This window comes from Cryptococcus neoformans, chromosome 5 (assembly GCF_000149385.1).
Source record: "Cryptococcus neoformans var. neoformans B-3501A chromosome 5, whole genome shotgun sequence".
NCBI classification, from domain to species: domain Eukaryota; kingdom Fungi; phylum Basidiomycota; class Tremellomycetes; order Tremellales; family Cryptococcaceae; genus Cryptococcus; species Cryptococcus deneoformans.
Window position 1 is genome coordinate 1,424,945 of NC_009181.1, and position 25,630 is coordinate 1,450,574.

The window sequence follows — 25,630 nt, forward strand, 5'->3', positions numbered from 1 at the left end:
GTGTGCCTACGCAAGTATCTATCTCCATTTCCTGCATGGCAGCAGCTCTGACCATGAAGCATGTGCATTACTATAAATAAACGGAAACCACCCTTCCTTCTCCCGTTTCTTCCTTTATCACCTTGCGAAAATGTCTTTTCAATCTGTCAGAGCTTCTCAGATCTTCGATTCTCGAGGCAACCCAACAGTTGAGGTAGTAGTTGAAACTCTTCAAGGTACGTTACCACCCACTGAATTCATGGACAGTCGCTGATGTTCCCTGTCATTTCCTAGGTCGATTCGTAGCCGGAGTTCCCTCAGGCGCTTCGACCGGAAGTCACGAAGCAGTTGAGCTCCGTGATAAAGGAGATGCTTATGGCGGCAAAGGTGCGTATTTCCGCTGGTAATCTGACGAGCAATGCTAACTTGAGTATACGTAAAGGCGTCTCGAAAGCCGTCAAAGCCGTAAACGAGGTCTTGGGGCCGGCTTTAATTCAATCCGGCATCAAGGCTTCCGAGCAGGCTAAAATCGACCAGTTGCTGATACAGCTTGACGGTACCGACAACAAGAGCAAATACGGCGCCAATGCAATTCTAGGCATTTCCATGGCTGCTGCACGAGCAGGCGCTGCTGAAAAGGTGAGCAAATATTATCACTGTTGTCACTGCGGTCAGAGCCTTTTAATTAATGATTCCCCCCTAAGGGCTTGGAACTATTTGAACATTTGGCGGACTTAACCTTCCCTCAACGTGACAAAGCTAAACCTTACGTACTGCCTGTTCCTTGCACCAATCAGCTCAATGGTGGTGTACATGCAGGAAATCAGCTTGCTCCTCAAGGTGAGTCCGGAGTTCTGCTCGAGTTATCTGAATTAACTTGCCAAAAGAGTTCATGGTACTTCCAACGGGGGCTACTTCGTTTGAGGAGGCGATGCGTATTGTGACGGAATGTTACCATTCGTTGAAATCGGTAATCACTGAGAAATTTGGCCTCGCAGGTGAGATCATGTGTAATGCATTATTGCCGAATTGTGCTGAATGGCCCCGAAGGAACTGGTATCGGTGACGAGGGAGGCTTTGCTCCGCCGGTTGATTCGATTGATCAAGCTCTGGACCTCTTGGTGGAGGCAAGCGCCAAAGCTGGCCACTCGAACAATGTTCATTTTGCCATTGACCCCGCCTCCTCAGAGTTCTTTAAAGACGGTGTGTACGACCTGGACTTCAAGTCTACCGATCAACTTGAAACCCATCGATGCCTATCTCCAGACCAGATGGCAAGTCTGTACAATGATCTTATCTCGAAATATCCATTGATACTTCTGGAAGACCCGTTTGCCGAAGATGATTGGGATAGCTGGACAAAGTTTATGGAAAAGATTAATGGAAGGATTGAGGTGGTAGGAGACGACCTTCTGTGCACTCAAGTCAGCAGGGTAAAAATGGCCAAGAAAGCATCAGCGTGTGATGGCCTTCTTCTAAAGGTGAGTATTCATGCCAGCCGTAGGACAATCATTGAAATGTCTTCCTTCGCCAGATCAACCAATGCGGTACTATTAGCGAAGCGATTGAAGCGTGAGTGAAGATGCGTCAAAAGAGTGTTCTTGGCTCACATCATTGATAAAACTGTAGTGCCCAGACCGCTTATAGCTATGGTTGGTCTGTTTTTGTATCTCATCGTAGTGGTGAGACCATTGACGATTTCATTGGTGGTGAGTGACTTTTAACAAGAGGTCGCAAGCGCTAAGGACATCTCCCTGCTCATTGATGTAGATATCGTAGTAGGTCTGCAAACTGGACATATCAAGTCTGGGGCGCCTTGCCGAGGCGAGAGGTTGGCCAAATATAATCGCTTGCTCCAAATTGAGCGACTTCTCAAAGAGCGTGGCCATCCTGTTCGGTATGCAGGAGTGGATTTCAGGCGGGCGGCTACCTGGTAGAAAATGTCAATGGTGGGGAAATCAGTGGAATGAGGGGAGGATCGCAACTTCATAGGTGCTTTGGCATTAGAAGAAGGGCCTTAGTCGAAAGAGCGACGGTCAGAATCCATAAGATTGCTTATTGCGTTCAACTTTGACCATGAAAGGAGTGGCACAGTGCGACATGGAAGTGCACAACGTTAGCGCATAAGTCCATGCAGCTGGGAAGCAGTACGGCTTGGGCGGTGTGAAGGGTATGAACGTTCATGTATGGAGGCAATAGGATATAGATTCATGAATTCACAGTTATCTGAGTATCGTATCGTATATCCAGACGAACTCATTCGACAGTGGCGATCATGTCGATCTCTAGTCGGCTAACAGGGGTACTTACAGCGCAGTTTCTTTTTAACCGATTTTTAGAAAAATCGACGATTTAGCTGTGAGTGACCCAAGTGGAGTCCCAGGTGAAGTTAGAATTTCAAACCAGTTTCTGGGCCTCGGAGTTAGATAAGTTTCCGTCCACAAGTTATACCGCCCAGTAGCGGAGGCTTAAATCTCCAGAAAGACACAAGAAGTTCCATGTATGACATCAGACAAAAATCGATAGAAAAATCGATCGGGAGGTCGATTTTTTTCTATCGAATTTTTTGTAATTAAGATTATTAAATAAATAAATTGATGAAAAATGATAGTTAATTAAGCGAAAAAGTAGACGATTTCTGGAAAAAATCGCGCTGTGAGCACTCCTAATGGTGAGCGATTCCACAAAGGCGCTACAGGAAAGCGCATTAATCAAAGCCTTCTGCTCGACGTCGGTCGCCTTCAGTCATCGGTTTTAATCGCGGCTCTGGAACACCAATTTCCGGACTCTCGACGGCCCCCATGGGAATATTATTTTGTCCGGATGGATCCTGCATAAAATCCGCGCCGCCTGCTCCCTCTCCTTGCATTCTAGCCTCCAACAACGTCTCCCTGGTCCTTCCCGCATCCTCCGCACTACGAAGAGGGCCTTCTTGAAGCGTTCGTAGCGCTGTTTCTTCGTCGTTCTCGTGTTCTAAGACCTCGGGTCGGACGAATACCTGCTTTGGTGACCACCAATAGATCGGATACCGCCGGCGGCCCAGATTGTTGATGATGAGGGCCCATCCTTGCATGATGAGGGCGGAGGCGAGAACGACAGGTAGGTACCGCCAAGACAAGGAAACGACCGAGGTTTGGACTGCAGCATTGAGTGCAGTGGCCCCGGACCTGAGGCTTAGGTCATAAGCGCCTGCGCATTTTGGAAATCTGATAGGTGCTGCACTGACGGTGGATGGACCATTCCTGAGATCAGCATCGCCAAGGCCGCGGTTGCCATGCACAGTCCCCCATTCACAAAAGTGTTGCCATGAAAGCCTGTATTATCCAGATAATCTTGGTAACGTGGGTTGAGGACCCAGAGCCTGGTGATAGCCGTCCCAACCAGAGCCGAAACGAAGTGTCCGCCAATGAAATTGCGAGGTTGAGCAAGCGGTGACTCGATTGCACCGAAAAGAAGGACGGCCGATGCGCCGAAGGAAGTGATGATGATAGGGGAGGAGTACACATTGCGAAAAGCTGTGTTGGTGCACATGATGGCTTCAATGAGGAGGATCCCTCCAAAGCAGCCTATCCAAGCGAATATCCATACCTCGACCCTCAAAGGAATCTTGACCAACCAGTTAAAAGGCGGGAACGGTAGAGGATCATAAGGCGGCTCATCGCCGGGCTGACGGTAGCCTGTGAAACGCGAGATCCATCGGGGAAGCCGTCCCCGATAATCATCTCGTAGAAGAAAGCGTTCGTAGCGATGGCGGCGAGATGTGGGTTTTCTCGCCTTCTCGTTGTTCGACGTACTGACCATGCGGCAGGGACGACTTTAGATTGAGAAGACACGGAGCCAGACAGTGGGGTCTCGAAGTCGGGAAAAAATGGGAAAACGAGGGGTTGCAGCGACGGGACGAAGATGAAGAGGAACCGGGCGGCGGAAATAATGGGGAAGCAAAGGGGGCAAGATGGTAAGGCTTTTTTCCATTCTTTTCGCTTTAGCTATTCATGTCACCTTTGATACAGTGCGAGCCGGCGACGTCATTGTCCTTTTTTGCGATGTAGAATCGAGAACGAATTGCAAACTACTCACGAACGCTAAATAACGGCTGACGTACCCGTGCATCACCCTAACAGCTGGGGGAGAGAATCAAAAGCATGGTGCCCGATAAGCGCTGTGGTGGAAATTTTTTGTATGTGACAGACGGGCAGGACGGAGGGTAATCGCCGCTGATGTATATAAATAGCGCATGAATATTTTTGATCCGATCTAACAGCCGGGAGAGCATTAGCTTATGACACTATAAGCCCTATTAAGCTCTGTAAAATCATATACATACCCGGCTTGCAGGCGGCGCGACTCGAACCTGGATAGTTTCCTTCATAGTTTTTCACTGTGAGAATTCGGCGCATGGCGGAGAGGGGGTCTAGACAATGGTACGTGCCGTAACCCGGCATGCCGGCGTTTGGAAACTTCGTGGAAGTGGGGGGTGGGGGATTGAGTCGTCCTCAAGTAGACATATTGGGTGCCAGGCGGTAGAATCGGGTGCTGAATCATTTTACAAGCTTAATCATTTTACTTTCCGATGTTTTCAGCGGTCGCCGAACGCGCAAAAAAATGACGGTATCTGGGAAGTGTGACGTCAATGGAAAGACGAGCGCGAGTGGCCTGAAGACAAAGGATGGAAGATGTATGACATATAACGGCATTTGCTGATTTTCGCTGATTCTAACTAGGGGTAATTATGAGGTAGGTGTAATCAGTGAGGTAGGAGTAATCAGTTTTACTGGAAGGAGAACTTTATGGTACTCCGATTCAACCGATAAAATGAACGAGTCAAACGCTTAGGGGTCAGAAAAGCCTTTGGGGGGGAAGGAGGGAGATACATTTATGCTTGGGCACAGGTACCATTAGATGGGTATGCATCTCAGGAGCATTTTCATACCAAGATATACGCTGGGCACGACTTGTGGAATGAGATATAAACGTGTCTGTGATACCCATATATCTAGAGGAACAAAGATGAAGTAACAGGCTTGGCGAACGCATGATGTCAAGGAATTCGATACATGTCCGTGTTTTTAATAACTGGGCTGATTGCTTAATAATCTTAACTGGACCAGATGAGCGGACCAGATGAGCGGAAGTAAATCTGGGTGTGAAGGACGGTTAACTGGTGCGTTAATTACGGGGTCGGTTGTCTGAAATTAAGCTGCTTGACATGGCACTCACGGTTAATTTCCTACCCCTTTCTTGTCATCGTGTGAAGACTAACTTCGTTCCCAATCTGCAAGTAATCAATTATAGCTACTATTAACCTTACACAGTTTGTAGTCAGTTTCCGTCCCTCCTTATCTATTACGACGTCGCTAGTGACTCACTTTCAAGCTTAATGGATCTCACCATTGGGGACTGAATAGCGTAGGCATCGTAAGTCTTTATCAAACTTCGCTGTGTTATTCACGTATCTGATGGTGATTGTTCTAGGCCCCATGTCTGCATATATTTCCCAGCATTTGACATTTCGATCTATTTCCAACGTCCAACATCACCGACTCCACCAAACGTGGAGCGCTGTCTTGTCTCATACCTGTCGTAACGCTGCGCTTTACTACTTGCCGGGGAGGCTTTCCACTTGGTTAGTGTTCAGTTGGGGCTGGTGCCAGCTCGTTTTTCTGAGTCCATTCTTTATTAATCATCTTTTTATCGAGCGCAGCTAATGCTGTTCAATTTCAAGGACTCTACTCTCCACCACACCGCTTCCTTCGATTCAAATACTCTTTCTCTGGCCGCCATGGCATCTTCATCGCGAAGCAAAGCATCTATGAAAGGTCGACCACAACCGAAACATGGAAAAAAGACTGCCAACGTCACCTGAATCTATAGGTGAGCAGTTTGAGGTACAACTTGAGTGTCATTCGACTCCTGAAGCACCTCCCTCCCCTGGAGAATCGTCTGTGGGATCTCATCCACTCTCTCCAACCTTATCATATGTTTCTCATGCAGATCTATCTGTTCATTCTTCTTTGCTAACCATTCCTCTCCATCATGTGCCCATAATGAACGACGCCCGTCACCAGCAGGAAGTGGGTCCATCTATGAAGCATCTCAAGCCTCGGAACCACCTGAAGGTTATACTGATATCAACAATGCCGCGCTAAAGGCAGTGCTTGACGCCCACATTACGCCTTTTACTCAACTTCCAAAGACGGTGAGAGCAGAACTGATGGATTCCACATGTCCAGGTGCAGTTTTTCTGCCGGTTTCTCCATGGATTGGAACTTGGACGGTGCGTTCCCTTGTCCCTGTCCAACAGCCCATAATCCTTGCTGACTTGACACCATTTCAGCCGACTCTGGCCGTATGGCCAACCCAGCTCTCGGCGGTGGCTCGCTCCTCGACGTGTCCGCCTACCCCTCTCTATGGGCCATGCTCCTCCTCCACCGCCACCCTCTCAACACCGATAAGAAGGACCCCGAGATACTCTTCACTCATTAAACAGTTTATCCTCGTTCTGAACTGGGCATCAACTCGAGGCGTTGGTGGAGTAGAAAGGGCTTCGTCAAGTGTTGATGACCGATCTGGATAATGCGGTACAGAAGGATTCGACTGCGGTTTTGCAGTGTGAGGAAGGGGATTTGGTTGTTGCCTGTACGTTCACTCTCCCCCACCCTCATTTCTCTCCCCTTCCCTCGCGCTAACTTATCCTTCCCTTTCCCTCTTTCTTCCTATGTAGACTCCCCTTACCAACCCGACACATTCTACATCCAACCTCGTCCCTCTCGCTTCCCTGACCCCAAGGAACCACCATCTCTTCCACCACTCACCGTCACCCTCTCCGCGACGGGAACAATGGGATGCCATACGAAGCAGATGAGGTTGCGAGGTGTATTAGGGATGGAAAGATTGACAGTGAGAGAATGCCATGGGAGAAGAGTAGGGTGGTGCAGGGGTGGGTAGATAAGGTGAGGAAGGAAGGGCCGACCACGACTGCCATGTTGGTGGGGACTGCTGGACAATAGATTGGGAAGTGGCTAGTGATAAGTGATAAAGATCCTTGTCAAATAGATTAGATTAAAAAGTAGAAAGCGAAGAACGAATATGCAGGCATTAGTGCTTACTGTCTCTTTGTAAGGAACGAGGATGAAAGAGAATACATGTAAAGATTGCCAAATTAGTTCCAACCAAACCCGAATCCTAATCGAATCGGGAATCATACTCGTCATTTCTCTCCTACCCACTTCCAAGGCCCAAATCCGGATCCGGAATCATGCCCTTGGTCCTCTTCTCCGGCTGTTAGGACTACTTACACACTAGAACTATACCTGAGCCCGGAGTGGGGTTTATGGTACATTCATATGAATGTGAAGGTCAGGTTATGCCCTGCCGTCTCCTGGAGTAAGGGGTAAGGATTGGCTTCAGAGCCGTTGGCCAGGTCTACAACACGGTTTTGGGAGGCCTTCGTGCAGCTGGTGAGGTCTTCCCGAAGGTGAATCAGCAGGTCCCCAAAAGGTCAGCATTGCCTACGATAATGTAATCGAGCATTCTCAAGGCCTTGGCGTGACCTTCCGACGCCAAACAGGCCTTTGCGCACGGCATCTCCAGCTGAGATCACCTCGACCACTGTAAGGAACGAGGGTAGGGAGAAGAAGAAGTAGAAGACGAGAGGAAGAGAAGGAGGACCGTGCGAGGAGGCGTTAGGGAAGAGAGAGAGATGTACGAGTGGAGGAGACAGGGAAGTGTGGGAAAGCTGAGTCAGCTCGTAGAGCTGACGAAGACATAAAAGGCGTAGTCTTAGAGTAGATAAATGCATTGCCCCAAGCAGCCTAGTCTTCTCGAATCCTTCAGTCTACAAGGCCACATCGTCTACACTCAGAGCTTCTAGTTCGACTAAGTACAAACAACCGAGAACAACGAAACTATTGTAGCTTAAGGTACTTTCCGGCCTCTACGAGGACAGTGGTACCGCTACAACCACCTCGACGACTTCTGCATACCTCAGAATTTCAAAGCCCTTCCGCGGCACTACTTAAGCTGACACCAAAACCACTGATAGTGGTCTGCAAATCGTATCGTTCTTGGGACGACGCCACGTGAACAACGACGGTTATAATCTGACGGCAATCGGCCGTAAGGCTACTGTATGCCAATATAGCGGACGGTAAGGCATGACTCCGCTGTATCGGATTTCTGGAGCGCTGGGCGCTCTAATGGACTTAAACTGCTCTTTACGAAAACATGTAGTCTGACAGAGTTTAAACCCCAGCAATGAATCGGCACAGAACTTTTGATCAAAGTGACATAGCATTTCAGGATTGGAACACGTTATAAAGGCGGAACTATCTAACTGCGGAAATGAGCGGCGTTCAAAACAAGGTCCATCAATACACCTCCGATAATTCAGGCGATAGGGATTGTAGCGATCCACGAAATCATTGAAAGACCGATTTATTAGAAACTGACAGCTTTGAGTGGAGAACATAGGAGAGGCATCAGTCGACCATCGAGCGCCACGGTGCCGAAGTGGCTGGATCCACAAGCGGCCATTGCGAATTCTGGGGGAGTTGCTCCGTTTGAATTCCGGTCAAAACAATTGCTGATTATTTGCGCGTAGTTCACACGCATCTGGCTGAATATGATAAATATCGCTGCATAAGCAGGAGGAGACAATATGGCCTTTTCCTCGTCTTCGATTTCACTTTCTCTTTGCCGCAAGCACCGTCACCATGCCAGTGAAGGTTGACGAGCCAGCGCCTCACCGATTCTCTACTGGGAAAGAAGTCCGTCTAGCCTGCCGTTCCGGCAGCTTCCGCGGTCCTACGTCCGGCCACTGTCCTAGTCAGATTCAGACGAACCTCCTTGTCATCCCCTCTCGCTTCGCCGATGACTTTAGAGGTTTGTGCAAGCGGAACCCCGTCAGCTGTCCGCTTATTGCGGAAAGCCTGGCACCCGGAAATACGGGGCTCTCGAGGGACGTGGCAGAGGATGTGGACGTGCGAACCGATGCGCCGGGGTACAACATGTGAGTATGAGTGAGCATCAGGGGGCTAGTAATTGCTCCTCTTCCGCGCCGGATCTGGGCGTGGGCAGGCTCTGCGCACGAGCGACGTCGAGTCGTTTGGATTGAGAAACAAAATCTGATCATTTGACTCACCCGCGCAGTTACAAAGACGGGAAGCTGTACGCTAAAGACGTGCGGGATTGCAAAGAGTGGTGGGCCGAGGACAGCGTAGCGTTTTTGAGTGAGTGGTGTCAATGATAGATTATGAAGAAGAGCCGATAGAAAGGTCCATTGACCAGAGTATCACGCATAGTTGGCTGCTCGTTCACTTTCGAACAAGCGTTGGTCGACGCTGGTCTCACTCCGCGACACCAGGAACTCGAGCGTAATGTGCCCATGTACAGGACCAACATCCCTCTCTGCCCCTCAGGCAGTAAGTGCGCTGTCGTTCTTCGGTTTTTAACTCCAAATTTACCTACCTGTGCTGACAGAAGTTGATATCGCAGTCTTCTCCGGCACTATGGTCGTTTCGATGAGGCCATACAAGCCCGAAAAGGTAGATGCAGTCAGAGCAGTGACCCGTCCATACATCCATACACACGGCGAGCCCGTTGCATGGGTGAGTGTCCCTTCCCCTGGCACCGCTAATTATTTCAGGGCCCGGACGCAGTGGCCCAGTTAGGCATTGCGGATCTTCTCAATCCCGAATTCGGAGAGGCACCGGTGTTAAGGGAAGGCGAAGTACCGGTCTTTTGGGGATGTGGAGTGACCCCTCAGGTGGTAGTAATGTCCAGTCCTGAGCTCATCGGGTTCTCGATCGGCCATGGGCCTGGGAAGATGCTTTGCCTGGACAAGGAGATCAAAGATATTTTGGAGTAGCCATTGTCAAAGTAGTAATGGTACAGCGCCTTTTATTATTCATATTATAGATGCTAGTGTAGCTGCGCCACTATCTTCACGGAGGATGGAAAGTATTTGATGCTACTTTAGTTTCTTGTTCTCGGTCATTTGCCTACAGTAGGAGCGCATGGTTCAGACGTTTAGACGTTTGGATGTATGGGCTGAGGAGTTTGAGAAGTCTTACGCGGTTGCGGAATACATTCTATCTACCAAAGGGATACGCCTTTTATATCTTCCAAGTTCTACGAGCTGACTCATCTTTCCAACAATTTCCCTCCAACCTCCTCTTTGTCTTCCCTCTTCCCTGACGCTTCCCTGCGACCCTCCCCGCCCGCCTCTCTTCTTCTGCCCCCGCTCTCTCTTCATCGATACCTCAAAACTACTTTCCTGTCTTCCTCTCTTCTTCTCCCTTATCCTCCTCTCATCCTTGTATCTCCTTCTCTTACAGCTAGTCAATATACAAACAACATGATCGAGTCTGTCGACTTCCGCCATGTCCTGCACATCGACCTACCCAGCCCCAAAAAAATTCGCCCACTCCTGATCATCAGCTAAGTCTGGCGCAGCTGGCGTCTGCATGTGACCTATGGTTGTATCAGCAACTGCAGACCCCGAGGTGTCGCACGGTATGGGCCACGCATTCGGTGGCGACTGGCCGTACGCTGCGTTGTTGGGGTATATCTGGGAGAAGAACGAGCCTGGAGCTGTAGCCTGATGAGGAGCAGTAGGAAGCGAGCCCGCTTGTGCTGGTGGAAGGGTGATGTGCGCAAGGAGGGCTCGGAGGAAAGACTCGGCGTCTTCCCGCGGAATACCCGAAAATAAATTCTGGTCGAACATCGGTATTTCAGTAGGGATGAGGGGGTTATCCACAGTCGGTGATTGTGACATCCAGGCGGGGGCAGGCTGCTGAGACATGCCAGACATGGACAGTGATGACGAGAGGGTGGGGACGGGTTGAACTTGGTAGTCAGCCTGCGTCAGTGGCGGAAGGAACGGGATTGATTGGAATTGTGGCGACTGAACGGGGCTCGAGGACGGCAGCACCTGCTGTAGAGGGGACGGCGAGGGTGGTGCTATGTCTGTGGCCGGTTGCTGGAAAAAGTCGAAAAGTGGGTCAGATGTTGGAGTCGAAGCTGCTGGAGCCGCAGTCGTCCCCGCAGTCGTCCCATTCAACCTGGATAACAAGTCGAGTCGCGACAACATCGTCTCCGTAGGTAGATATTCTGTGACCAAACCTCCCAAGATATCCGCCTTATCCCTCGCTGCCGGCCAAGAGACAGCCACTAGTCGCAATAGCTCCACGCATTCGTTCGCACTTGCTAGCGCTTCCGCCCTGATCCTGATAGACCGATGATGCACTGCTGCGAGGAGGTGAGTGGTGCCTGCTGTAAAAGCAACGTTGAGCAGAGTGGGCGGGGAGAACCGGAGGTTAAAACGGTTGTGGTAGGCTCGTAAGAGAGAATTGATCCGTGCCGCAGACCGATCACATCGCTGCTTGTTAGCTGGGTACGCCGCTACGACAACTCACCTTGACAGCCACGGCTGAGATACCCTCGGGCTCTGCACGACTGCCTGAGCGAACACTGAAGCGGTAATAAGAGCGATAACAAAGAATGACGAGCCATTCCCAAGCGAGCTGGAGCATGATGACATGGGGCAGGGCGTTTCTGTTCGAATGGCCTGTGAGGACCAGGTTAGGAGGGAGTTGCTCGCGCCATGTATCGAGGGCGAGACTATGAGGTGTCAGTGCCTGCCGGGGCAGACGACATTTACCGCTCACCTTAACTCGGAGATCGCGCCATCTCTTTGTAGCCTGGAAGCATCCGACCTGAGAGAGTACAGAGTCGTCATAACCTTTTGCATGATGAGTGACAACTTGGCCGTTTCCACAAACGCCGAACTGAGCATGCAATCCTGCGGAGGCGTTGTTGTTTCGCCGGACGACAACTCGGTCCACGTCCAAGGCACAGCGTCGAGTGAGGGATCAACGAGAGGTAGTGGAGTGCTGTTGCAAAGTCAGGGAAGCGTGTAGGCAAAAGACTCACTTGTGATCTTGCATAGAGTGGGGGCGTCCAATATATACCGACCAGCATTGATCTTGTATAAATATCGTCCACCAGGTATTGTTACGCTATCGATATCGTCAGCTCCTGCCAGTCGTGACTCGACTCACCAGCAGCATCTCCGCCTCCGACATCCGCCCGTTCTTCACGAGAGGCGAGCTGTCCACATTGAGTCCCACTGTCATCAGCAATGTCAAGGGCGAGTATACTCACGTGATTGCGCTGCTCTCTCTGCCAGACCGAAATAGGTCCAGCCAACTGTGTGATCGCCCAACGTCGAGTGGTAGCTGGATCTGAGTGCGAGAGCTTGCACAGTGGCGAGCGTCGGTCGGGGTAACTCAATCTCCATATACTTGACTGCCTCATCTGCCAATAATTTCCTTGTCGCTGGATCGCGGAGGTATTGGTCATCCATGAACATGAGGGCTATGGCGAGGATACAGTTGTGCAGCATTGGTGAGTAGTAGGTAGTACGCGGTGGAGGGGCGCTAGAAGGAGCGTTAATGGCAAGTGCGAGATCGCGATGGAATAGATTCGGGACGGTGCGCATGCCCCAAGAAGCAAAAAAGCGGAAGAATCGATCAAGGGCGAGGGCGTGCTGGGGAGCAGAGATGTTAATTGGTGGGAGGAAGCGTCGGAAATCGGATAGACCTCCCATCAATCCCGATGGTACGTCACGAAGAATGGGGGCAACCGAGAGATGCGCATAAGCAGAAGTTGGTCCGTGGTAATGCACTTGCTCCCCATCCATTCCAATCTGTGTATCAGCCCGATTCGCATTAGGTCACCCACCTGAAGATGCAACATGGCCTGTGACACCCTATCCACCATCTCCTCTTCGTTATCGCTTTCGTCATGTCCTTCGTCCCCAGGAGATGGGACAAGCTGCCCTCGCGCTTCCAATGCAGCTTCCAGGCTCTTGATACGGTTTTTCAAAGATTGGACGAACTGTCTTGAAGCGGGTTTCCGTCCGTCGTCGTCTTCACCCCACTTGCACTCGTCCTATATAACGCAGTCTCAGTTCATCAATGGAAAGATATGTGATCTTCCGTACAGTGAAGATGACGTACATTGTACAGCTGGCATGTCTGGCAGCTCGGCGGCTGACCAGTGCATTTTGCTTTTCTACAGTGTTACTTTGATGTACATAAGAGCGAGACTCACCGTTTCCGGCAATTGAGACAAGCCTTTCCTACATTGGCCCTTCTCCTTTTGCTTGGACCAGCCGCAGCATCGGTGGAATCCGTAGTATCCATGATAGGATTGGAGAAAGAAATGAAAGATAGACTGACAACAAGAGTAAAGCCAAGGCAAAAGTTGGAGGAATAAGATGGGGTGAGGATTGAAGATGATATACAGTAAGAGCATGACTCGGCACATGACCAGCAGCACAACAACAAGTATATAATATCAGTAGTAGGAAGAGAGCATGACGTGGCCTTCTATAACAAGCTGCATGGGAGAGTAGCAGTGATGCATATGCATGTCTCAGAGTGCCTCTTGTCTGTCAGCTCCTATAGCATGGGGAGGGCATTACATGCATACGTACATTATCTTAGTTATCTGATCGGATGAACCAATAGTACGGATAGGGACGAGGGAACAAACCCCGCCCGCCGGAATATCAACGGGTACTATGATGGTTACTGTTGGAAATTGTTAAGTCTCGCGTTGTTATTAATAATGAAGGCAATGTTAAGAATTGGGTTCTGAAGAGACTTGTTGTTGTCTCGATACAATTGTGGGAATTTTTCACGTGGACAGGTTCGGGGCACGCAGCTGGTTCGGCATGGACCTGGCATACATATTGGGGCCTCATTAAACTAAAAACATCTCCGACGTGGGGTAAAATTAGAAGAGTACTCGAGGCCACATTAATAAGGTTAAGCGCGGCGCTTAATTACACTATAATTGTAACAGTTACAAACAGTACTACAGTACGTACGTATACTGACTACTTGACTATATATACTGGTACTAAGTCGAGCTTGTGCAGTCAACAACGCTGGGAAGGGCGGCAAACACTCCCATTCTGATCTACTGACAAACCATTTACGAGACCAACACGTAAGAATGCATGGTCAAGCCATGCCGTAGAGCTACCCGAGCGCGTACCGAGTCGTGGTCCATCCCCAAAGCGGAGTGAGCTTTACCAAGGATTGACGGAGAATGAGATTGATGCGAGCTACAAGCGTCATGCTGGTGAAGGTAGATAAAGGCGGCTGGTAAGATGTGTGCCGCTCATACATCCAGCAGTCGCTGAGGTGGATGGAAGGATGGAAGAGGCACCCTTCCCGGACTCCCGTCTAGCTTCATCAATCTGTCTTGGGCGGATTGTAGCCTTGTTCCTCGGCATTCAAGCGTATTCTTTCCTAAGCTAGTGACTACATTTGTATTGCACCTTCTATCTAGAGTGCTTCCTCTTCTAGTAATCCCTTAGACCCGTGGGGGAAGGATGCATTTGTCTCTCAGACTCCCGACAAGCCACAGAGATGAGGTCATCACATTCCGATTGACCTACCATTCAAAACGTCAATTGCAATGGAAGGCTGATTTGAGATCCCGTCAAAGTTGTTTCTGAGCGGGACAAGACCGTGGTGCTTGCAATCAGATGGTTATCACAACCATAACCTCATCGAACAGGTCTAACAGGTCTGGATGGTAGTATAGACGTCGAAGGCAGCCTTATCTTCCACTAACTATATACAGTACCCATTCAAACGTCTTCGGCATTCCTCGGTGTCAGTTGGTGCTAATTTTGATCTAAGACTTACGAGTGGGTACTGTACGCAATTACAAGTGAGCTGGACAGAAAAGAAGGAGATCATGCCGAGGAACAGGGGCGCTTCAATTCAGATATCCATGGTCATTCAACTCTGCTCGTTCATTATTGGGGCTTGGTCAAAGGCATGGGGCAGAGTAATCTGGGGCAAGATATTGATGGTCTTTTGTGGTGCATTCTGCACTGATGTCTGCCAAGTGATATGGGAATTCGAAATCGCTCATCTTGCTTCAGATGTAGTATTGCTCTTAACCTGCCAGAATCCACTGCATGCGAAGAAATCTATACAATTTACAATAGTCTCATCATTGCGCTGATGCTGGGCGAGTGATGAGCAGATGCCTAGAAGTGACCGTCCCGCTCCAAGTGATGTTAATAAAGATAGTTTGTGTCGCGTCGATGACCAATGCTGGCCCCTCAACGATGTCTCCAACGTTGAGCTGGTCCAACTCGTATACCGGCGTATCCATGCGTTCACCCTTGGTCGACCCAGGTTGAGAAACGAAGACTTCTTGTCTGGATGTGGGCTTGCCAGCGCGGCGAGTGGAGAGGTTCGATATTTCTGAGAACACGGATTCACCGGCAGGAGAGAGGGATTTGCCGATACCTCTGACCTGCATCGCGACGAGTGTCAGCCATCGCCTTCCATCCTGACTAGAACCGCGTGAGACTCACCTTGAAGTCATCTACAATAACCTTGCTCTCGAGCAGGAAACCAAATTCGTGCTTGTACACCCGGTAAAACTCCTGCTCGAAGTCGCCATCTGCTGGCTCAGAGATCATAAGTGCCGTATCCGATCCATTGAAGCGCATGTGCAGCATTCTCACAAGCTTGACTTGATCGGAGGTGAAGCCTTGTCGTGCGAGCTCCTCGGAAACGCGATTACCGATCTTGTCGAGTCGCTCGGTGAAGTATAACGACGATGGATGGTAGATGGCAGAGCATGGCTCCTGCTCTTCATACACTCGATCTGCGAGGGCGAGACCATATGCTGAAAGGATGGAGGAGTAGCGATGTATCAGGATACTGGTGATACCTAGGCTCTCGGCGATCTCGCATGCATGTTGACCACCAGCACCGCCGAAAGACGCCAGAATGTGCTTGGAAGTCGCAAAACCTCGAGCCTCGGTAAGCGTTCGGATTGGCCGAGCCATCATCTCGTTCGCGATAGTGACGAATCCGTAGATCATATCGTCCAGCGACATCTCCGCGCCGGTCTCCTGAGCGATCTGCTTTTGCATCTTCTCGAATGAAGCTTGAGAAGCTGACGGATCAAGGGGCTCGTTCTCGTTGGGCCCGAAACATTGTGGGAAAATACGAGGTACCAGCCGACCGAGGATGAGATTCGCATCCGTGAGTGCGAGGGGACCGCCTTTACGATAGCAAGCGGGACCCGGGTGTGCACCGGCAGACTCAGGGCCAGCGTGGAACATGCCGTTGCGGAAAGTGAGACAGGAACCGCCACCCGCTGCGACGGTGTTGATGTCGAGTTGAGGGCTTTGGATTGAGATGCCCGCTGTGGTGGTCTCGTAGACAATCTCGTACTTGCCGTCGAAGCGAGAGACATCGGTCGAGGTTCCGCCGACGTCGAAGCCAATAACGGGCGCGAGTTTCTTCTCGTCCCAGCTGGTGAGGGCATAGCCGACAACACCGCCTGCTGGTCCACTCAAGATCGATTTGAGACCGGTAAAGTTCTTTCGTCAACTCTTACTCAACATAGAAAAGCTCACTTTCAAGTCCACCAAGCCACCATCAGAGCCCATGAACTCGACGTTCAAGTTCCCTTTTTTCCCTCCCTCAAAGCCAGAATAGAAGCCATCCAGGTACTCGCCCAATATGGGAGTGAGATAAGCATCGGCTGTTGTGGAGACACCTCGAGGGACCATGCGAATCATAGGAAGAAGTTGGGAGGAGAGGGAGATATGGTGAAAGCCGACTTTCTCCGCGATACGACCAACAGCGAGCTCATGGTCGGGGAAGGTGAACCTGTGACACTTCAGTCGAGTGCCTAATGGAAAACGATGAATTGAAGGAAGCTCACGAATGTGCCAAAACGACCGCAATCGACCGGTACCCTTGCTCGAACAGCGCTTTTAGATCCTTCTCCACCGCTTCCTCGTCTAGCGCTTGCAACACTTGCACGGCCTCTCCGCTCATACCCCTCACGCCCTCGACGCCATGCTGCACCCCTTCTCCAGAGTAGGACTGAATCGCCTCGCCGTTTTCTAAAAATTTGACTGCATGTTCAGTGGCATGGGGATCAGAGGTGTATCCGACGAGGGTGACTCGCTCGTCGACCTCAATGACATCGCCATAAAGGTATGACGCCTTCTTAATGTTCAGGTCGAAGATGCGTGGACGAGCTTGGTTGCCGATAGAGAGAAGATCTTTGAAACCTTTGGTGATAAGGAGAGCGTGGGGCGAACCGCGGCGTTCGAGAAGTGCGTTGGTAGCGACGGTGGTGCTGAGACGCACAGTGTCTATGTTGTCAGCATAGAAGAAACGAGTGGGAACTAACCTATCTTGTTCGTTGGCAATGGACTGCCCCGGGGGACCTTCTTCCCCAGCACGGTCTCTAACACTCTTCTGATACCCTCTGTCGGTGCGTCTTTGTAATTTGAAGGATCCTGGGAGAGGAGTTTGGTGATGCTCTCTTCACGGCCATGGGGACCAGGCCATGACGCGTGAACGTCGGTGAAAGTACCACCCTGTCATCAGCTGAGCTCATAACGGTCGGTGACTTACTCTGTCAATGGCAATTCGGATGGAGTGGTCGGAGACGGTTGATGTTAAGGTGACGCCGATCATGATGGGTAGATGGTAAGATGTGTGTTGTTGAATGTCGATACAAACGTACCGGATGGCTTTGCTTTATTTTACTTAAACACGAGTGCATCTGATGTCCACTGAGTCATTGACACGGACTGGTTTCCGGTTAAACAATGCATGGTGAACGGTGTACGAGCCAATGATATGACAAAGAAGAATGAGATTACGAGCGGAACATAAACGGACTAGTCCACCGCTTAACTTCCGACATCTTCCATCGCCTCATTTCCGCGGATTATCCCACTCTTCCTACTTTGGACCGCAATGGATGCTTCCGTAGAACTTGATGAAATGGAAGACCGTGCAAGGCGAGGATGCAATGGCTAAGAATCAAGAAACAAAAGACAAGATGCTAGCGGGAGGCACTATCGCCTTATACCCTCTCAATTTGGAACGTTGACAAAACCATTTCCCGCCATATCATAGTTGAAACCACCCATAGTCACATCAGCCAATATGACCGTCACATACGACCCGATCACGCTTAGTCTCTTGTGAGTGAAACCAACTTCAACTCCGCTGATGTCAGTGCGAACCGCTTTATGAGCGTCGCGGAGGCGATGGGACGCTCGCTGCAGCAGACCTCCATTTCAACCAACATTAAGGAGCGTCTGGATTACTCTTGTGCACTCTTCAGTCACACTGGTGATCTTGTCGCGAATGCGCCTTTCATCCCTGTTCACCTGGGATCCATGTCTTTCGCCGTCAAGTATCAGCTTCAACACTGGAAGTCTGACCTCAAGTCCGGAGATGTGCTGCTGGCCAACTCGCCTATCGCAGGCGGGTCCCATCTACCCGACTTGACAGTCATCACTCCCGTGTTTGATCCGACTCTGGGCAAGGAGGGCCAGATCATCTTCTTCACAGCTTCACGAGCACACCACTCAGATATTGGTGGTATCACCGGAGGTTCGATGCCAGCGACAAGTACTACCCTTATCGAGGAAGGTGCCGAGATTGTGTCTTTCAAGCTTGTCTCAGGGGGTAAATTCAACGCTACTGAGCTGTACCGTCTGCTCGTCGAGGAGCCAGCCAAGTTCCCTGGGTGCAGCGGATGCAGGAACTACCGCGATGTCGAGAGCGATATCAAAGCTGTGAGTTGATTGGTGTTGGTGCACAGCTGACAGCGTAGCAAATCGCTGCAAACCACAAGGGCTCGCAACTGCTTCATTCTCTAGTCGGCGAACATGGCCTCGAAGTGGTGCATGGATACATGCGATTCGTGCAGGAGAATGCAGAGCAGGCGGTGCGGAAAATGCTGCGTAAGGCAGCGCAGGAAAGCAATGTGCTTGTGGTGAGTTTTGTTACATCGAGACAAGCTGACATGCAGGCGGTCGACTACCTGGACGACGGTTCACCCATCTGCCTCAAAGTTACCATTGACGAGAAGAAGGGCTCGGCAGTCTTTGACTTCACCGGCACTGGCCCTGAAGTCCGGGGCAATCTGAACGCGCCGATCGCTGTCGTGCACTCGGCCATCATCTACTGGTGAGTCCGAGCTATTTGGCCTTGGCTGACAAATAGCATGCGCGCAATGGTAAACCAAGACATCCCTCTCAATGCTGGCTGCCTCGTCCCTCTTAACATCATCATCCCCGACGAGAGTCTTCTCAACCCGTCACCCGAAGCTGCCGTCTGCGCCGGAAACGTCCTCACATCGCAGCGTATCACCGATGTCGTGCTCAAGGCTTTCAACGCTTGCGCCGCCAGCCAGGGGTGCTGCAACAATTTATCTTTCGGCGTTGGGGGAAAGGACCTCATCACTGGTGAGGTGAAGAGCGGTTGGGGCTATTACGAGACCATTGCTGGAGGAAGTGGAGCTGGTCCGGATTGGGATGGTACTTCAGGCGTTCAGTGAGTGTCTATCGACAAGGACCCGGCTGACAAGTAGCTGCCATATGACCAATACTCGTATCACCGACCCCGAGATTCTCGAGCGACGTTACCGTAAGTCACCTCGCTGTTTCGCTGCTGATATCGTAGCCGTCATCCTCAGACAGTTTGGTTACCGCCCGAACTCTGGTGGAGAAGGTGCGTACCACGGCGGCAACGGTGTCATCCGAGACCTCGAGTTCCTTCAGCCCATTCAAGTGTCTATGCTCTCCGAGAGGAGATCACGAGCACCATATGGTCTCGCCGGGGGCGCCAACGGCAAGACAGGTGTCAACACATGGATCAAGCTGCCTACAGCGGCTAACGGCAAGACAAGGCGTGTCAACATTGGCGGTAAAGCGACGGTGCAGTTTGGCGCAGGCGACAGGTTGCTCATCCAAACACCAGGAGGAGGTGGATGGGGCCGAGTAGCAAGTCGCAAGGCGCAAACAATCACCGTGCCACAAGTACAGTGGGAAGCGAGGGGCAGTCTGGCAGAGAGGGCGTTGTCCGAGGCGGCGTTCGGGGCATGAGCAGGTTGATGCGTGGGTTCTTCATTAGATGCCATTTAAATCGGTATTAGTTGGAGATGTATACTTTGGCATAGACTTCATGATATAACAGGAAGAGCCGCTTCAATGCGACTTCAAGCCAGCAAGCTGCTGTGAGCGCTCAATCATGATTGACGGCGACGGAGATGCGATCCTTCACCCTCCTTCACGCTTCCTCCAACTTGGCCGGGATGCAGTTTGGCGGAATTCGATAGGGTCATGAGACTAAGTGTCGAAGTCAGCAATGCCTTGTATGTGCATGACCTACAGTCTGGTGATAGCGACTCGGTTAACTAAATGCACTCGCCTGCTGCTAGCTGACTATGAATCCAGCTTGATGGGGGCTGCCGGCAGCTAACCCTTCGTTCCTGCCTAAAAGAGGCCCAATGAATGGCCCGAAACGACAGCGCTCTCACCATGGCTCAATGCAGATCGGCCTACTCTAGCTATTTCTATCGGACTTTGGCATTAGTACTGCACAGGGGTGCATAGCATGACATACGACCCGGTCTACTCTACAATCCAAACTCTACAATTCAGCTTGTGGCCTTTCTACATTTCCCATGCACGTGTATCCACGTCCATAGATCTCGCCCCTGGGGTCCTCGAGGTTGGTGAAAACTGCCACCTGACCTCTATCATCATCAAGGCGATTCTATGCTTGGTGTAGCGGCGCCACTGTCCTCGTAGAGGTCAGAAAGCACCTCATATTACTATACTTTCGTGTCATCGGTCGTTTGTATTCAATTGAACTAAAGCGCTAAGTGTAGATGGTGCGGCTGGCAGACTGAAGAGTTTGAGAAGGCTAAGCTGCTTGTGCAATACATTTTATCTACTCTGATGGCTACGCCTTTTATATCTTTACGAGTTGATTCATCTGTACCACACTTTCCTGTATCCTGCGCTCGTATCTCTTCTTTCCCTACGCCTCTTCGCAAGGTCCTCTCTCTCGTCCTCTCTTCCGCTCTCCTTTTTTCCTCCCTCTCTCTCCTCGACACTCCAAAACTACTTCCCCATCTTCCTCTCTTCGTCCTTTTATCTTCCTCCTACCCTCGTTCGTTACTTTTGGGCAGATTTTCGTATAACGAGCTTCTTTTTGGATCAATCAAGCCATAGTTTATAGTTTCGCCCCCGCGGCATGGTAACCAGCTGACCACCAATCTAGGTGCTCATATGTCCAGCTGTGAGTTTTGACTTCTGGAAAGTGACAGAGAGGTTCCTTTGCTATGATGCAGTTGACAATTCGCCAATGAAAAGGCCGGTTTCGGCCAAATCCGCAAGACACAAGGAATGACATCTACCCCAATGTCCTGATTTGCAGTTGATAGAACACACTGACCGGTACCTGCTCGAGGCTCAGTCTCGTCATCTGCATATCTATGTTGTTCCGTTGGATATATCGACCAATGATCTCGTTGGAGGAGCCGCATTATCGGCCAGTCCGCTGATGAGTCGCCAACTTCGCCGTCACTTATTTTCCACGGGATATGAATTGCATTGTACGGAAAACAAGCGGAAAATAGAGTGTCGATAAACATGGTCGCAGAGTGCAGGGAGGGATCGGATGATAAACTCCGAAACTAGCGTCGGGGAAGTCAGGCTTCAGGGAAATCACTGCACGCGCATTAAGAATGGTTACCGACGCATTTGGTTCTGCTGTAAAGTTATGGTCTGATAGCGTCAAATAACTTGTGTAGTTTATCGCTTTCGGCCACATAAATTTGACCAATTTATATCCTTCATATCGCTCCCTTATCGTGATATCATGCCACTGTCCATTAATGGCTCTCCTTTGCGCCGAGCTTTGGCGGAAGGCCGACCTGCACTGGGCGTGACAATGGTATTGCCAGGTGCCCTTCACGCTAGGATCCTGGCTAGTCTACCCAATCTCTCTGTAAGTAAGCCAACCATGTGGCAGACGATTGCTAACCTAATCAGTATATTTTCGTCGACCTCGAACACGGCGCGATGAGTGATACTGAAATGCAAGCCGCTATCCAGGCGATCGTTCCCTTCGGAGTGTCACCGATCGTTCGCATTCCGGCAGGGGAGCCTTGGATGATTAAAAGAGCACTGGACGCCGGAGCCCACGGCATTGCTGTCCCTATGGTCTCCACACCGGTATGTCCCAACAATGCTACTGAGCTGATTATTCAGGAAGAAGCCGCGGCGATAGCGTCGGCTGCTCGATTCCCCCCAAATGGATGTAGGGGATTTGGCTCGACATTCTCAAGGGATGCCTTCGGCTGGACTTCTGATGCTGAATACCTTGAAAAGGCCAACAATGAGATCCTAGTCGCCGTTATGATCGAGACGAAGCAAGGCTATGAGAATGCCGAAGCGATTATCAATACTCCTGGAATAGGTGTGTGCATATTTCCGCATGGGGCACGGGGCTGAAGAAGCGACAGATATCATTATGACGGGAGAGACCGATATCTGTCTGTCCATGGGATATCCCCTGACTCCGGACAATCCGGCTCAGGAAGTCACCGCGGCCATCTCACACATCTCATCACTGGCACGCAAAGCCAACAAGTGGCAGGGTGGACGCATCAGACCTTCAACGGGTGGCCCAAAGGCGATGGCATCAAGAGGCATTGGTATGATACAGGTCGGGGTGGACGCTTGGTTGTTAAGGGAGACCCTGAATGCGAAGATCACCCAGGCGATGGAAAGCTAGGAATGTCTTCGTGACGAAATGTTGCATAGCGGTGTACGCGGTGTTTGACTGCAGCAGGAATCCTATGCAACGCCTGAGGCCATGGAAGAAGCCAGAAACATGACTGGGCATTAAATGACTGTACAATAAATTGCATAAGAGGGACGCTCTTGCGAGCTATCATACGCAAATCTTGAAAAGATGACATAAACAGTCGAAGGAGCTATCCTGTTGCGTACGGATTCGGGACGGACGGATCACCGAGGATGGGTTGGAGACGGGGAAGATAGACTGAGTCCGCTGTATGTAGACATGAACGTAGATCCGTATCGTTCATAATGCGAGTCCGCTGGACGGGCACGGATAGAAGAGGTATATAATACCGAGTAGACAGACTTTGTTACCAACATGCCATTTATTCTCCCTTAACTCTCAGCCTTATTTGATTAAGACTTATCCTCTCTTCACACAACTACCAACTATTTCAAACTCCTTCCGCTAGCTCCAGGGGAACTTAGCAGCAGAACATAACCGACGGGCACACGTAGGAAGGTTTGGTGGCGATCCTACGGGTTGCCCAATAATCCTCCACATTCTGCCTCGTACTACACCATGCCATTTTAAGAACCAGATCTCCCATTGCTGTCAATAGCGAACTCCTGTTCAGGTGCCTTTTCGTACTTGTAGCTGGTGAACATCATAGGATATAACGAATGCATCCATAATCACTAACTTCACGACGTTTTACAACCGTTCACAACCAAGAAAGTCCGTATCAGACAACTCGACAATTCACCATTTTACACTTTCGTTTTTGATCCAATGTTGAAGGGTTGAAGTCGGGCTTCTACGCCTTGATCAGCTGAGAGCGACAACCCAGAGTTCATCACACACGCACCTGTTTATCCATACAACGCTATCTTACTCCAGTATATACTTAATAGGTGTACCTGAAGTCGGTATTCTGCACGGTTGTCAGCCAAGGGCGATATCTGACAATCTATGATATCGCTTACCTGCTTGTCTGTGAGATCCGCGAAAGCATGCTGTGCGCTCTCATCGTGCTCGCTGGGCTCGAATGCGAGCTCTTTCTGACGGTTAAGGTGCAGGAGGTAGACACGGAACAAAAGGGCAAGCACAACCTGCAGAGAAAAGCAGGTGAGCAGAGCGGCGGTGCCGAACTGATATGCCGGTGCATCCTTGCTTCGGTAGAAGAACGGCCCGGCGATATTACCACCGCAATAGGACATCCATATGATCGCGCTGGTGACGCTCTTCTTCGTGGTACCGGCGGTGTTCGAGGCCATAAGCGCCAACGACATGACGTAAGGCGCATTGTAGAAACCGGTAATGTAGTAGGCGAATAGCGATGGAGCTTTGTTGGAGTGAGGAATGGTGTACATGACGACGGTGCCGATCATGGGTGGAATAATGGCGAACGCCATCAAGAACAATCGTTTGCCCACGGTGTAGGAGATACACAGACCGATCACGCCGTTGCCAAGCGTGCACACTACGCCCCAAGGAACTGACATGAGGGTAGTTTCAAGGGTTGTAAATCCAAAGCCCTTGATGATGGTCGTGGAGAAAGCATTGAGACCGCCGTTGGGAATGTTGCACACGAAAGTGAACAGGAAGAACCACCAAGTCTTGGGATCGAGAAGGGCTTCCCACATCTGGGAACGGTCAAAATGACGGTTGATCATGCCGGTGTTATTGCCTTTGACTCGAGCGACAGCCGTGAGCCGTTCTTCATGCGAAAAGAACCAAGCCGTGACAGGGGAATCGGGAAGCGCGAAGAACAGCATGACGCCCCAGCCGGTAGTGAATGACCCGTAAACAATGTAAATGTACTGGTAGAGGCTGTAGCCTGGTGCAGGATGGAAGTGACCTGAAGAGGTCAGCTACATGCGTTTCACTAAAACTTACCCATCGCATAGGCGAACAGACCGCCCAAGATCCCCGCACAGGAGTTGAACCAGAAAGCCGAGCGGAAAGATTGTTCCTCCCGAGTCCAATAGATGGAACACATCACGAGGAAAGACGGCAGAACGCAGGCTTCGAAGATACCCTGCCCTGTCAGCGAAACTCCAACTAGGAGAATTCTTACCTGGAAGAAGCGGAGAACCATGAAACCTCCATAGTTCTTGACAAAGCCCTGCCCAAGCAGGACCAGGCCCCAGCAGATGCAATTGATCTATTGGGCCGTGAGCAATCGGGTACCGCTTTATACAAAGCTCACTCACGGAGACCAGCTTACCGAGGGGGAAGTGCTGGGTCATGTAAGACACGGCTGGCTGCCAGATAAGGAAGGCAAAGTAAAAGACCGATGCTGACCAAGAGAACTGAGTACCATGCATGCCCAAGCGAACTTGGAGGCCATACTGCGACGTATTAGCCTCCTAGCTCTAGGCGACAACAGATGTATTTACGTTGTTTGCGTAGTTGTTCGAAACCTTGTCGAGGAAAGACAACGTCGCTGTGCAAGAGATGAGGGGCAAGAGGATGAAGTCGATCTTCCTCAAGACTCTCCTCTTCATCTCGGGTGTGACTTCGAAACCAGCATCGAGCTCAGCGACAAGATCCGCGGCGATGTCTCGAGCGACACGTTGTGTGGCATTGTCGGATGCAGAGACGACCCGGACCGGAGGGTATGAGTCTACGGGGACCTTTTCGTTATCTTTCTCGGAAAATGACATGTTGATTCTTTGTGCCGCTTGGGGATGAACGAAGCTGGACGTCCCTCCAGACCTATTAAATGCTTCATAATTCACCCAGAACACAAATGCTTCATAATCCGCCCAGACAACAAATGCTTCATTATTCGCCCAAACAACTGTCCAATCGTATCTCATGACTCAATAAACCCTTCAGGGCTCGACTTGGTTCGATTTCCAGGGTTAAGCTCCGTTGGAATTCCGAGGGGAAGAGAGACGACAGCGTGGGAAGGTCAGATTTGTTCATGTTCCGCGATAAACTTTTGCCGAGGGGTCGTTGATGAACCT

The 25,630-nt window shown here is 50.6% G+C and overlaps 9 protein-coding genes across 9 annotated transcripts; 5 read left to right on the forward strand and 4 right to left on the reverse strand.

The window, feature by feature from the left end:
* Positions 1-130: 130 nt before the first annotated feature.
* CNBE5270 (hypothetical protein) lies at positions 131-1,916 on the forward strand (the record flags this gene model as incomplete). The annotated part of the gene is made up of 9 exons (XM_769958.1): positions 131-215; positions 274-366; positions 422-618; positions 684-819; positions 867-977; positions 1,030-1,460; positions 1,514-1,551; positions 1,609-1,688; positions 1,750-1,916. The coding sequence occupies 9 exons, from the start codon at positions 131-133 to the stop codon at positions 1,914-1,916; spliced, it is 1,338 nt and encodes a 445-aa protein (XP_775051.1).
* A 770-nt stretch (positions 1,917-2,686) lies between these two features.
* Positions 2,687-4,376, reverse strand: CNBE5280 (hypothetical protein; the record flags this gene model as incomplete). Its single annotated transcript, XM_769959.1, has 4 exons — positions 2,687-3,146; positions 3,206-3,545; positions 3,596-3,940; positions 4,304-4,376. 4 exons carry the CDS (start codon positions 4,374-4,376, stop codon positions 2,687-2,689), a joined length of 1,218 nt encoding a protein of 405 aa, XP_775052.1.
* Positions 4,377-5,813: 1,437 nt separating this feature from the next.
* Positions 5,814-6,924, forward strand: CNBE5290 (hypothetical protein; the record flags this gene model as incomplete). The annotated part of the gene is made up of 5 exons (XM_769960.1): positions 5,814-5,917; positions 5,971-6,253; positions 6,314-6,502; positions 6,564-6,615; positions 6,701-6,924. 5 exons carry the CDS (start codon positions 5,814-5,816, stop codon positions 6,922-6,924), a joined length of 852 nt encoding a protein of 283 aa, XP_775053.1.
* A 1,766-nt stretch (positions 6,925-8,690) lies between these two features.
* Positions 8,691-9,844, forward strand: CNBE5300 (hypothetical protein; the record flags this gene model as incomplete). Its single annotated transcript, XM_769961.1, has 5 exons — positions 8,691-8,986; positions 9,127-9,206; positions 9,279-9,398; positions 9,472-9,584; positions 9,623-9,844. The coding sequence occupies 5 exons, from the start codon at positions 8,691-8,693 to the stop codon at positions 9,842-9,844; spliced, it is 831 nt and encodes a 276-aa protein (XP_775054.1).
* Positions 9,845-10,375: 531 nt separating this feature from the next.
* Positions 10,376-12,759, reverse strand: CNBE5310 (hypothetical protein; the record flags this gene model as incomplete). Its single annotated transcript, XM_769962.1, has 7 exons — positions 10,376-11,359; positions 11,394-11,598; positions 11,646-11,870; positions 11,911-11,996; positions 12,039-12,106; positions 12,142-12,685; positions 12,721-12,759. The coding sequence occupies 7 exons, from the start codon at positions 12,757-12,759 to the stop codon at positions 10,376-10,378; spliced, it is 2,151 nt and encodes a 716-aa protein (XP_775055.1).
* Positions 12,760-15,015: 2,256 nt separating this feature from the next.
* On the reverse strand, positions 15,016-17,519 carry CNBE5320 (hypothetical protein; the record flags this gene model as incomplete). The annotated part of the gene is made up of 6 exons (XM_769963.1): positions 15,016-15,324; positions 15,386-16,405; positions 16,442-16,697; positions 16,753-17,191; positions 17,230-17,419; positions 17,457-17,519. The coding sequence occupies 6 exons, from the start codon at positions 17,517-17,519 to the stop codon at positions 15,016-15,018; spliced, it is 2,277 nt and encodes a 758-aa protein (XP_775056.1).
* A 477-nt stretch (positions 17,520-17,996) lies between these two features.
* Positions 17,997-19,945, forward strand: CNBE5330 (hypothetical protein; the record flags this gene model as incomplete). The annotated part of the gene is made up of 7 exons (XM_769964.1): positions 17,997-18,034; positions 18,070-18,634; positions 18,673-18,834; positions 18,871-19,028; positions 19,065-19,394; positions 19,432-19,487; positions 19,524-19,945. 7 exons carry the CDS (start codon positions 17,997-17,999, stop codon positions 19,943-19,945), a joined length of 1,731 nt encoding a protein of 576 aa, XP_775057.1.
* Positions 19,946-21,728: 1,783 nt separating this feature from the next.
* On the forward strand, positions 21,729-22,646 carry CNBE5340 (hypothetical protein; the record flags this gene model as incomplete). Its single annotated transcript, XM_769965.1, has 4 exons — positions 21,729-21,857; positions 21,902-22,084; positions 22,121-22,328; positions 22,375-22,646. 4 exons carry the CDS (start codon positions 21,729-21,731, stop codon positions 22,644-22,646), a joined length of 792 nt encoding a protein of 263 aa, XP_775058.1.
* A 916-nt stretch (positions 22,647-23,562) lies between these two features.
* Positions 23,563-25,324, reverse strand: CNBE5350 (hypothetical protein; the record flags this gene model as incomplete). The annotated part of the gene is made up of 6 exons (XM_769966.1): positions 23,563-23,589; positions 23,642-24,516; positions 24,555-24,696; positions 24,736-24,822; positions 24,872-25,009; positions 25,058-25,324. 6 exons carry the CDS (start codon positions 25,322-25,324, stop codon positions 23,563-23,565), a joined length of 1,536 nt encoding a protein of 511 aa, XP_775059.1.
* Positions 25,325-25,630: the final 306 nt, after the last annotated feature.